This window comes from Rhyacophila brunnea, unplaced genomic scaffold (genome assembly GCF_057557595.1).
Source record: "Rhyacophila brunnea isolate RB1 unplaced genomic scaffold, BYU_Rbru_1.0 scaffold_19, whole genome shotgun sequence".
NCBI lineage: Eukaryota > Metazoa > Arthropoda > Insecta > Trichoptera > Rhyacophilidae > Rhyacophila > Rhyacophila brunnea.
Genome location: NW_028232848.1, coordinates 34,013,529 through 34,027,075, shown reverse-complemented (window position 1 = coordinate 34,027,075; position 13,547 = coordinate 34,013,529). Strand labels below are relative to the sequence as shown.

The 13,547-nt window shown below is 34.8% G+C and overlaps 1 protein-coding gene across 1 annotated transcript; it reads right to left on the bottom strand.

The window, feature by feature from the left end:
• Nucleotides 1-2,571: 2,571 nt before the first annotated feature.
• Nucleotides 2,572-13,244, bottom strand: mRpL2 (mitochondrial ribosomal protein L2). The gene is made up of 6 exons (XM_085945959.1): nucleotides 12,969-13,244; nucleotides 9,616-9,728; nucleotides 6,220-6,355; nucleotides 5,770-5,850; nucleotides 4,363-4,494; nucleotides 2,572-2,913 (listed from the first exon to the last, which is right to left on the bottom strand). Exons 1-6 carry the CDS (start codon nucleotides 13,204-13,206, stop codon nucleotides 2,708-2,710), a joined length of 906 nt encoding a protein of 301 aa, XP_085802085.1. The 5' UTR covers nucleotides 13,207-13,244; the 3' UTR covers nucleotides 2,572-2,707.
• Between the last annotated feature and the right edge of the window lie 303 nt (nucleotides 13,245-13,547).

The following is a 13,547-nucleotide window of genomic DNA, read 5'->3' as shown; positions in this document are numbered from 1 at the left end:
AGTGACAAGATTTATATGAATTGTGTATTGCCTGAACTCGTTGATCCTAGACTAACACGGTCGATGGATATAAGAAACCCTCAATATAATAATTATCAAGTTAACAATTAATATCTATCAATATAATAATATCAATTATCAATTAATAGCTATCAATAGAAAAGAAAATAAAATTATAAAAAAAAAACAATTTATAATAGTTATTCTAATACATTGCATACCGTTAAACCAATACACTAATTAAGGAACCAATTATTAATTTTCTATACACTAATGTTCCGAAATCCTCCGCGGCGACCAAAACGTACTGCCGTCAAATACATGCTATTATAATAATTGTTTCTTAAATCATAATTGTTGTGTACTAAATTTAAAAAAAAAAACGTTCCTCGACAAATATTCATTGAATTGCTTTCTTTTATGAGTAATTTTTTTATAATTTAATAAAAACGCAATAATAACAGAAATCTTTCATGCCATCTTGTGAATGTTTTAAACTTATAATTTGTAATGTTAGCTTATGAAAATGAATAAAATTATATTTGTTTACACTTTCGTGTTTTTTAGTATTAGATTTTTTTTTGAAAAATATTTGCATTGAATTTGAACCTAAATATGATAGGTTCAAGAAAAGGTGTCACTTCACAAATTCAGCATATCAATAATATGAGGTTCTTATTTAGAGGTCTACTATTTTTATTCTTATAATTTATTCTACCGACTACAAAAATGTTTATAAAATTTGTTAGGAAAAAAATATTATTAATTCAACACTTTTAAAACCTCTGATTTCGTATCTACTACTTCGAGCATTGTTATTTTTCATGGCGCTTATGTCAAATTTGATTCTTGCGAATAAACCCATATGCTTTAAGGGATTTATTTTATTCCAAAAATGGCTGGCTAGCAAGTCAAAAAAATACAGCAAAATATTTAAATCTGTCGACGTAAGTCGTTGGCGTGTTTTATTTATAATGATGTATGTATGTGGTCAATGGCATTCAATATAAAATGGTTGATGACGGTGTGTTGACACTCGCAAGTTCTTAATTCCTAAAATTATAGAAGCTGCCGAGATTGCTTCACTGTTTTTGTTGAAAATGTCTGCTTCATGCAATTTTACCAGAGCGTTGGAGCAGACCCTTTTTTGAGTTGCTTCGCTCTGGGACCTAATACTTGCTCCGGCTCCACTCCGGGTAAAAAGTTTGAATAAGTATTATTTCTACTAATACAAATGTTAAATAAAAGTAGTTTTAAAATAATCGTCATTTTCATTATTAATTCTATTAAACAAATTTTCCGACAGCAAATCGTCTCTCATTATATGCCTCTTCTGTCAAAAAAGTGAGGTTATTTATTTAGTGTCAAAATATACTAGCATTTTCATTGGATTTTAGGACGAAAATTTAATAATAAAAAAACATCTGGAGCAGTGGAACACTACAAATTTTCAGTGCTCCGGGTAAAATCCCATTGCTCCAGTGCTCCGAGCTCCGCTCCAACGCTCTGAATTTTACTGCAATGACTCAGTACTTTGTATCCACAGGCAATACTACTTGTTGGTACTAGAGAGCCTTAATTAATACACGTATTCAAGTACAACTGTAGAAATTGCAATAAGGCCTTAACAAAGTACATGTATGTACTTACCGTGAAATTTACCCTTAGATTTCGTTGAATAGTCATCCTGCAAGATTCTATAAATTTAGTTTTATATAATTTTTATTGATTTTCAAGAAAATATTGCATTTTCGTCATATTACAAAGTTTCGATCGTGGCTCCTACAAGGGGACGGCTAATAGTGCTCTACTCTGGGGGCCCGAGCTCAGAAGGGGCTCGGTGTGGCAAGTCGACCAGATAAGTGAGATAAACACATCACAAATTAGCCTTAATAGTAAAAAAAAGTCAACTGCGGCACTATTTTGCTGCAATGTTATTATTTTAAAATATATGTGATGTGTGTCGCTGAGTTTCAAAATAAGCTATAACACTTTTTTGAAATAATTAAGATATATATCGTTGTATTCGTTATTAAAATCTCTACATGAAAATTTTATCGCCTCTTTCAAAATCCGCTACGATTAACTGTCATTTATGAAACAAAATCAATGTGTCTATCAAATCACGCTATAACACTACTGAAACATTAAAAAACCTTTTTAGTTCAAAAAGTTTTTATTGATTTTCTCAACAATGAAAAAGTGTTATAGGGGGTTTTGAAACTCAGCGACACATGTATATATTAGTGATGTAGTTTTTAACTGTGTGTCGATACTTGAAAATTCCGTAATTCAAATGGATGCATTAAAATACACTTTAATTTTACTGAGTACACCATTTAGAAAACACTACGGTAAAGTGTCACACTGACTTTACACTTAGCGATAGATAGGGGGGCCCACCCAAGATCCTAGACTTGGGGCCCACTTCAGGATATGGCGGCCATGGTTTCGATACCCTGGTAATGACACTTTTCTTGGGATACAATAACCATACCTAGTATTGATTGTACTTTTCAATCTGACAAGGGAACAGACAGGAACAAAGAAAATGGATAAAAAAAAAAACAATTATTATCCTGTATTCATTATTAATAAACACACATACTACAGAACATATAATATTATAAAATGGCTTCATAATGTTAATGATATTGCAAACTTCATATCAGTAATGAATCTAATAATAACATAATTAATTGTTTAGTTAAACATACATGGTCAGATGGATCGGAACTGTCTTAGGTCTCTTTGGATGAAAGATCTCCTTGACTGGCCTTGGTGGTCGTATTTTTCTGCCGTGTCTGCCATCTTTGCGTTGCCAGAGACCTGATCGCGGCCTGTTTCCGAGCCACCTGTTCCGTTGAGGAGAACCGATCGGCGTCTTTCCGTGTAATACATTCGATAATCGACCTGAAATAAAATAATTAAGAAATTATTAGCAAGCGCAATTACATTATAACTAAATTGAAGTGATCCTGATGCCGTCTATGAATCAAGATTGTCATCATTTATACATTGCTAAACGAAGGCCTCTGCGAGCTGATGCCAGTTTTCTTGGTTCTGTGTGTTTATTGCCATGTATTTACGCAAAAAATATTATTTGGCCGATCCGGTAATCTTCAGATGATTTCTGCCTCTTGGACAACTAGAATTATCCAGCAATCGTCTCTTCTTTGAGCTTTGTGTCCTACCCATTTCCAGTTGATAAACATAACAAATCCAGTGATTTACTGTCCGACAAGAAGATCTAGGCAATAACTGGAAGGCGCTGTAGTCAAAGTGCGATTAACTAAATAGGAGGGGCTTGTTAGTTCACAGTTTTAACACGTGGACAACTTGTTGATAACCGGAAGTCATTGCAGTCCAAGTGCGGTAAAAAACAGGATGTTTTAACATGTTGACAAGAGATCTTGTTCGACAGTAGTGGTACCCAATCGATAGAAAACGTCCGAAAAGTAGACCTAGGGACTAGACGGATAGCTAAGTTCTACAGAAGTATGTGATAACTAGGGAATACAAACAGTGGCTTCCCTTCTGGGTGTGGTTGTAAAAAGGTACAATTCTCGAGTGTAGAGAAATATGGGATAAATTTAAACACATTAAAGAATATGCTGTTTTCAGTAATTAGTCTTATCATAATATTATGCATTGTTTTTCATTCAATATTGCTAATATTTGTGGACATTGAGAGGGCTTTTCATTCCTTACGTTTTATGGCATGACTGTCATTAAGTCATAAACCAAATCTGGCTTCAAACTCTACATCTATGGTAAATGGGTTTCTCATTTTTATACATGGTGGTGACTACACAACACACATGACCAAGAGAAATGTACTCAGCTCAGAGAGGCATTCGGAGGCATAGGTATATTGATATAAATATTGAGGTTGCCAAGTCAAAACGCATTAGAGACATTTTGGTGAAAATTAGTTATTTATGTCCCAAAAGTGTGTCAGCAAGATTATTTTGTGAGGAAGTTACAAGTGGTTTTTGGTAGGGTATGTAGTTACTGTATAACCGATAAAATTATAATTTGGCTTAGCACTCCTAGGCGACCGGTGGACCAAACTTATCCTTGACCACAAACCAACAAGATGTGTACACTATGTATGATCAGGAAAGTCTCACTTCCTGCAGTGACCACAATTAGAGTCTGTCTTCTACAAGTTGGCGTGCCGGTTTCCCCCCGCTTCAGCATCCATCTCGTTCCCTCCCATTGAAAACTTGCAACAGTTGAACGCGACGCGATGGCACAATGCTGTCCGTGTGACGTGTACGCCAGTTTATAGAATACAGACTCTATGCTGCGATGATGGCTATGGTGATTAGAAAATTCTCATTACAATCAGGTACTTACCAACAGTGGCTACGCAATGCTGGTTAAAACTGAATTCGTGTTTCGACGGCATCTGAATAATAACTCGATCATCTGCCTTTCTTAGTATCGTCCCACTTGTTCCTGCCGCGTGGACGTATAACCCTCCCATTCCTACAATAAAAAACATTTTTAAATAATACATCAATATTTTAACATACTAGTCCAGTGCTTCTCAAACTTTTTCACACCGCAGTCCCCGAAATCAGAAAAAAAATCCAAGGCTCCCATAAATTTTAGTCATTAGTGACCAATAGTACTTTGTTTACCATTAATTATTTATTATATAGTTGCATTTTTATTAAAAATAATACAACATTTCATTTACTTGCTTGTAAAGCAAAAACTAAAAAAAAATTAACTTTGAATTTATTACAGCTACTTACAGCCAACAAAAACAATTTAAAGAGAGGGGTGAGATTGCATATTTTTACATAATAAATCAACATCTGTTTGCTCCAAAGTCTCCATTAAAAGACACGACCGGTGTTTATTTTTTATTACCAGTAATGATGATAATGCTGTTTCGCATAGGTGTGTTGTCGCAAAAGGAATTATGATTAACAATGCTGCTTTTGCAATTGACGAATATTCGTGTTGTCGCTTTATCCAAAATTCTGCAAGACTTCGTTCATTAAATTCGACTGCGAGGGAATTAATTATCTGATCAATGAATTCTTCTTGAGCTGCGCCCACGTAATATGATCATATTTTAAGGATTTAGCAAATGTGTTCTTATCCAATTATACTGTTGATCTTCATTTTATTTTGGGAAATATTTATTGAAATACTGAAATATTTTGCGGCTCCCTGCCAGGAGCTCTAGGGCCCCCTAGGGGGCCGCGCCCCCCAGTTTGAGAAGTAGTGTACTTGTCATATGCACTGTCCCAATTTGTATGATTTTTGAGTCAATAATCCCATTTACGTTTTCTCTCTGTTTACATTTTGTTTTTGTCAGTCCTATCCAAAATGTAAAACCGGGGTTTCGCTGTATTTTAAGGCAGTATGAATCAATGCTCATTTGAAGGTAAAAAAATCTTCTTCTTCTTTCTTTTGCCATATCCGCCCCTTAACTGGAGCATATGGACACCACACGGCGCCTCCAAGAATCCCTGTCGCTCGCCAGTCTTCTTGCTTCGTTCCAGGCCAAACCAGCATCCCGTAGCACCGCCGTATACGCTCTGTAGATTGTATTTAGCGGCCTTCCAGGACGCCGGAATCCGGTCGGCTTGAAGAACAGGCAAGCCAGGTTGAAGTTCTCTTCTGGCATCCGCAGCACGAGCCAGGTCCAAGTAGCGTGATAAGAGGCTGCTTGGTGCGTTCTCTTATCTCCTCGTTGCTCCTAAAGTAGGCGTAGTAGTAAAAAATAGGCTCATGTTATAAATATACCTGGATCCTTTTCGATGCAATTGACCAGTGTCCCCACAGGCAGCGCCCCAAGCGGATATGCATCTCCCTCATTTGCTCTGACTGGAACACAAAGTCAATTTAACCACAATTCAATTTTCTGGGAAAAGGGTGTATAGAGAAGGAGTGTGGCACATATGTCACAACCGTTAAATCTACAAGGAATTTAGGAAACCCAAGACAATACAAACCATTAAAATTTAATTAAACATTTAATTATTAGCGGTTAGCACTAAAGTAAAAATAAGTAGACAATGCGCGCACGCAACAGATAACATGCATATCTGATAATTGTCAAATTTTAATAACAAATTAAATGAATGTCATTTTACTTGTTTCAGGAGTCTAGCTGGAGAATCATTAATATTATGGCATATCAATAATTTTTGAAATGACCACAATTCTTTTAAGCTAAAATAAAAAAACACTTACCCGTAATTCTAGGCAGATATCTAGATGTCTTTATAATATCACCGGCTTTCATATTTTCCGTTGCTAAAATATATTTTAGTTCATCGCCTATAGCCACCAAAGCAATATGAGCTGTTCGGCAGCCATCTTCCATAATCTTTAATCCAAAAAGACAACATATTTATTTTGTAATAGCGCCAGCACACGCCTATGGATTTACTGCCACCAATAATGTGTAAATTAAACTATTGTGATAATAACTGTTTACACGTAATAGTGCTGACTGTCTTGCCAATCTCATTCTTCAACTGTAAGTGAGACGCATTGTTGCCATTATATGGTGCTATTTGATAGGTTGTGAAAATTGGTAAACTTCAAAATGCGCTGTAGTTTGTATTTGTTCTACCTGCCATTCAAATTCATAAAACATATTACATTCCTATATATATGACAGAAATATCATTGGTAAATAAAATTATTTTTCTTAAGAAGGTAGGCTTTAAATAATCGCCTAGTATTCGCCACTGATAGCAATTCCAGAATGTTTTTAGTATAATTGAATGTGATTAAAATCTTTGCTTAGGTACCATTGTTTGTAAATAAAAAAATAAAATGATGGTCTGCTGACGCCTTGCATCGGTAACTTATCGTCGCTATAGGATTGGTTTGTCGAATATCCATTTTTGTCGAAATCGACCTTTTAATGCAGAATGATTTTTTGTTGCTAAATGGACCAGAACAATCCTGTTCTTTAAATTGCGTTGTAATGAATACAGCATTCATATGCTGTAAAAACAACAATTTAAATACCTCCATTGTTTGTAGAGTCTCCTTTGACGAGGAATGAGCTTAAGTTAATACTGAGGCTAAGAACAGGGCACACAATGGGCAAAAAATTTGATGTCCTCATGGGAAGAGGCGAATCGCAACTCTGCGATGAATGTCACGTTTTAGAGGACATTGTAAATATAGCAATACAATTCCCTAAATAAGAACTTCACAGAGTACAGCTGCGAATTGCGGATATCTATGAGAATGTCGACGAATTGAAGGGTGTCCTGGCGGTGGGTAAGACGGAAGAGCTACGCAAAATTGTAAAGTTATTTAACAGAATAGGAGTGACGACCTGATCGACGGATCCCCTTCTAGAAGAGAAGAGGCGATATATTTCAACTAATAATGTCTCAGCGATTTAATTACTAAATGAATCAATAAATAAAATAACTATAAAAATTATTATTAAACTGAATATAAAAATCGTATGATTAATGCTTTTAGTTTTTAAATATTTCGAAGAGAATTTTTTATATTTCTTTTGACATGGATTTAAAAAAATATCTCAAAACATTTAGTTTCTATTCACAGATATATATTTATCCTTCAATTTAAATATATTAAGTACAGTGGAACCCCGATCTACTGTTCTCGTATAAATCGTTTTCCCGCATGGATCGTTCATTTTTGAAAGTCCCGCCAAACACCCATAAGAACAATTTTAAATAATCACGCATTAACCGTTCCCTGATTTATCGTCTTCCTCGATCTATCGTCTAAATATTATGGTCCTGTCACAAATATTATCGCGATTGACTGTTTTTGTTGAATATTTATTCATTTCGCTTTCATAGAATTGTTTATGATACATACAGACCTTTCAGTCGCGTTGCTTTGTTTACCCTGCATTCTCGCTTTGTTTGTCTTGAATTTTTACAAGTCGCAACTAAAATACCCCCCATGAAGAAAACTAGAACTCTGCTGAGAAACTGAAAATATTTCAAGACGTCGAAATAATCCAGGAGAAAAACGAGTTTTTTTAAAAAAAAAAAAAATTATATATCTCGCAAATACCGTTCTTTCTTTAGGGTACCTTGAAAATTGTAGAATCGGGGTTTCACTGTAGTTATTTGGTTTGCGTAGCAGTGACTGGAAACACTCCAATTTTTGGGATTTCACTGATGTTTCTACTTAATCAAACGTGATATGTTTTAATTTACAGTAGAACCTCGATATAACAGACTTCAGATATAACGGACCAAATATCCGGTCAAATGTGAGATTTGATAAAAACATCTTGTTAATGTTTTCATGTTTAAATCCAAGTGTCGCCACTTGTAAACAATGTTCTGCGCATCATAATCTAATAACATTTATGGACTATTTGTCAGATAACGAAATTCAACTATATTACCTACATTTTCGAAATTTTAGAGTCGATTATAAAAAAACAGTAGACTTCAAAGTGCATATAAATCTTCTTTTTTCAAAGCAGGATTACCGAAAGCAAGCGCGTTGAGAGAAACATTAATGTCACTATACAACGCAGTGGCGAAGACTCCATACTAGGCGATTATTTAAAGCCTACCTTCTTAAGAAAAATATTTATTAATTTTATATTGACATATTAAATAATATAATCACATAATAATATATTCAATATGCCCAACGACATCTACCGTATAATTGTCATAATAATTTTACGATCTTTTCCACTATTTCAATAAGCACCATTTATGGCATGTCTCGAAGGTTTAAAAAAATAAGCGACATTTCATTTCGCTTCACATATTGTATGGATTACGTTCGCGTGAATCGAAAACTTTTTTTATATGAAGTTTGTTTCTCATAATTTCAAGACGTCTGCGGCGGCCCATATAAATTGGTCAGCTATTTAAGGAGCGCTTACATTTTACGTAAGTGCACATTTATTCAAAATAATTTATAAGATAATTTAAAAAAATAATTTCTAGGGATTCAATCACATATAAATATTGATTGTTGTTAAAAATAATAAATAATTTATCTCGTGATTTTTATTTATCAGTTAGTTTATTCATAAACTAAGACAATTTATTCAGCCAATTATGTAAGTTGAAATCTGATATTGTATCTAATTCTGTGTTTTAAATATAGAAGTATTTTAAAATGTCTAGTTTACGGGTTAAATTATAAATTGTTATGGAACAGATTCACAACAACGGATATTTTCAATATATTTTGAGCGTATCTTGCGTTTATATTTAGGAAAATACATAATTCAAATTAATTGCTTAATTTTATACCATTAGTGAGCTTTTGAAATTTCATCGGTTTTTGTGTACCTACCTATTCATCAGTGGTTATGTCGGATTATCTTCTTATTTCCCGTAAACACATCTAACAAGTGTGCTTTCTCCACAGCCTACCTGTTTCCAAAAGTCACCCTTCGCCACTGATACAACGAGTGTGTCTGGATATATCATTCGAAGACGAATAAACAGGATTTTGGTTGTGTTTTTATATAAAGGACTTTTGGCTTTAATGGACATCCCCTGCCGGCATTAGTTCATTATATCGAGGTTCTACTGTATTTATGATAATATGCCCATTCTTTCAGGGAAGGGGGATACTTTATTATATCGGCGATATTTTATGAATTACCTGTATAACTAATTCCTCTTGTGGGGGACCTTCTGAAGGTCCATCCCGAATCCATTTTACCCAATGGTATTTGTGTTTTATGCCTCCTCCAATACCTTTGGCTATCATTCGACCTGAAATATAAATTTATTTTTGATTATTAAAGTACATACTGATACCAACAAAATTCACCCACCTACAGGGATTATGCTGGAACCAACTTCGGAGTGTTTTATAATCAGAGAGGAGAGTTATTTGCAAGTTAATTACGATTAAGTATAAGTTTTTAATTCTTTGTAAATCTCAAAGCGAGTGGTTCCCAGACGGGGTCCCGTGAGAATTCGCTTAACCAACGGGTAAGGACCTATATCGTGACCTGAATTTAATCAATGGAGTGCATATTTGAAAAGTTGAGCTTGTTTAGGTTTCGATATTGCATCATAGTTATTATTGAATTGAATCTAATTCTACTTGGAAAGAGAATTTTTCCAACAACTATATGAAACAACAAAAATTGAGGAATTCAGTTGTATTAAAAACTGTTATGATATTATTTAATTATCGTTTACTAACCCTACTGGTAGTGACATACCGAACCTGTAGGCAGGGCATGTGTTGCTTAAGGCAAGACATTCAGAGCAAGGCAGATTAACACGTTGATCGCCATGGGGGTCACCGGTGACCGGCATTGGATTACGTTAAGGGGGCCATGGGGGTCACCGGTGACCGGCAAAGAAGACCTGCCTTAGAGTTGTTCTACAGCGCCGGCGGGCACACGCGCAGTGCATTTTTCGATACGCGATGACCGGCATGGCCCTTCTGTATATTACTGCCACTTGGCCTGAAAATATGTCTTCCCAGTCACAAAATATAGGCTCACTAATTTAAAGAATGTACATAATGAAAAAAAAAGTTTTCCTTTATGTTTATGTTTTCCTTAAATGTGTTTTTATTGATATAAAAATATAAATTAAATAGATTATAAAAATGTAAGTTATAAAAAATATGTAAATAATAAAAAAATAGAATTACAAAAATGATTATAAGGTATGTATACGTATATTTCCAGTTTATGTGTATCCAGGTATTATACTACCCAATTTGAAAACTTTTATTCCGTATTTGTGCCTTTTCTGTTTATTATACTATCTAAATCTAAATATAATTCGACCGCGAAATGGCACCATGCTCTCGTCAACACATATGGATAGGTGACCGGCGAAATGGCCGGCCCGGCGCAATAGAATAAATTAACTTGTTGGCGCCGCGACGGACATATGTGGCCGGCACATCATAAAAACCAATATTTACGTAAAAAAATCATCATAATGAAAAAAAAACATTATATTCTTTCATAACCTATCAAATAATACCTTAGAAACAAATAATCATTTTTTAACTATTTTATGTAAAACTAGTTGGCGATCAATGTGTTAAGGAATAAAAAAAAATAATATAACTTTTGATGGTAAATAATATCTGCTGCCAAAAGTTGGTAAGTCGATAATTTAGGTATTTAGAGTTAACAACGGATTATGTGTCTATATATTATGTTGATATGTATGTTAGAAAAAAAATTCAAGGTGATCCAATATATAGATCATGCATATAAAGCACAAAGAAATTAGCATTGTGCCTGATATCAGAAGGCATGTCAAACTTCAAATTGCAATTACTCCATAACATGATTTGGAGACTTACCAACTTTTGGTAGTAACCCCACGATATGAAGATTACAAACGCGCTAATTTCCTGCGAATGTTTATACAGGTGTATGCATATATCTCTTTCAGTGATTTTTTGAATTTAGATAGGTAACATTTCACACTAAAATAGTAATAAACATCATTTTTAGTCTGCTTATTGTTGATTCACTGCTTGGGTACCTATATTAACTGCATACTGCTTAGGATGGCCGTTTTGTAATTTATTGGCCTGGACCATTTTATTGTGTGTAAAGCGTCAATTACATTGAGCTTCTTTACGACCTGTTTGTTGGCGAATTTAAAAGCGGGCGATTCAGCTACTGCGATTTGATGATTACACACAAAACTTTCCATTCTCTGAGAAGCCACAAGCCAGCGACTATTTTGACAGAACGTAGTTCGTTTTTTTACCGGGAGGTTGCTACTGCGCTCTACTGCACAGACGCAGTAGGCCCACACGCCGGCGTGTATCGTGTAGAATCACTGCTATATGCATAGAGTTCGCCACTGGTGACTATCAAAAGACCCTTAGCAAGTCACTTCATGATATAATAAAGACTCTGGTAAATGTATAAATTTAAATAGTGTTTTCATTATGATTATCAGCCGGGGTCGATCCACTGCCTAGGCCTCTCCATAGCTCATTCCTCTCTTCTTGGTCCCTAGTTCTTCATTGCCAGCTTCGATTTGGCGGGTTTTAGGGGGATCCTGTGTTAATTCAATGGTCCGTTACGAAGAACTTTACCCACGTATTAAAATTCTTATGATGACATATTAAAGTATATTGATGTATGGCAGGAGTGGCCAAAGAGTCGACCGCGTAACTATTCCTAATCACCCACCTGTCTGATATGTACACATCTCTGATGCCCGTCCCACACAGCATGCGAGACAAGCCGTCCGACAGAGACAATGCGCTACAATCTCAAAGTTAGCCGATTATCGACGAGTCTCTCTCTAAAACCCGACGGGTAAAACAAGAGTTGACTTGTAGGTAACTCACGTGGCAACCGTAGCGCATAGCGGACATGTGTGTGGCCATTTCGGGTTTTAGAAGTGACATTCCGCTATAATCGGCTACCTTCGGCTCTGCAAGAAGTGTTAAGTGAAGTTTTATTCTTTGACCCACAATGAGTCACCCGACCACAGAAGCCGAAAATATATCACTATAATATCAATTTAGACTTATTTTTGGCTTTAAATTATTACGGTAGAAGTCGGTTATGGAGAAGCCAGAGGCAAATACATTTTGAAAATAGCTGATATACTGGATTATTTCGTCTCTGTTCTGGCAGAACACACTAACTGGAGAATACTAGTTTTGAGTAATTTGACTTTGAAGTTGTTAAAATATTTGAAATGGTCTATCATGTTAGTTTATTAAGTAATCGTAAAAAGGATGACTTTAAAATAAAGACTGTTTATTTATTAAGAAGGTTTCCAGACGGTAAAGTTTGAAATAAGGAACATTTTGGTATAACTAACTCAATATGTCATTTTTTCGAATTAGTGTCTTCTGCCAGAACAGTGACGATTTGTTATGTTGGGTTAGTTAAGTTTAGGTTAGGTTTTCATTCTTGAATTTTGCCAAAATCGGCTATGATATAACCGACTTGTACCATTACTACTTTTAAAGTTGTAAAATATGTAAGTATTAATGTAATTAACCTGTAAGGGGGTCACGTCCAGCCAAATTAGTCACTTCTAGTGGTTTGACAGTATATGCCTCGGGAAAATGCACAATTCTCCGGTAACTCTTGCCGAAGCCGGGTTTGGGTTTTATGATGTCAGGCTTATGTAAATATCTTACCGACATCATGCTAACATTATTGATGCTACATTTCGGAATTAATGACGTCGCTGGAGTAATTGCAAGCTTTTGAAAAAGCCTAGCTATCGTAGCCATTTTTAGGTGGTTAAAACTCCATAAATTTTGACTGATGTAACTAGATTGCCAGTGCTTTAAAAATTATTTCCGTAGAATGTTCCAGTAAAATTTGATAATGCGGAAATTGTTTCTAATATTAATTGATGTCTTTTATTAAAATATTTGCAACTACTAGAATAAACTAGAACTAGCACAAAATATTATACAGTAATAAAATCATAACAACTACCTACCTAGTTAAATAAATGTCTAGATAAATTCATATTCATACGAATACAAAGCATAATAATAAATGAAATCTCTGTCCAAATCTTCCCAGTTTTAGTGATGACGTAAACCTTTAAATCATTATCAAAGTC

What these genes read in the sequence shown, in the direction of transcription:
- mRpL2 (XM_085945959.1), bottom strand. Translation starts at nt 13,206, where the DNA reads ATGGCTACGATAGCTAGGCTTTTTCAAAAGCTTGCAATTACTCCAGCG. An exon ending in TGGACGTGACCCCCTTACAG is followed by an intron (nt 9,729 to 12,968) that starts GTTAATTACATT and finishes TTTATATTTCAG; the next exon opens with GTCGAATGATAGCCAAAGGT. An exon ending in ATATCTGCCTAGAATTACGG is followed by an intron (nt 5,851 to 6,219) that starts GTAAGTGTTTTT and finishes TTTGTGTTCCAG; the next exon opens with TCAGAGCAAATGAGGGAGAT.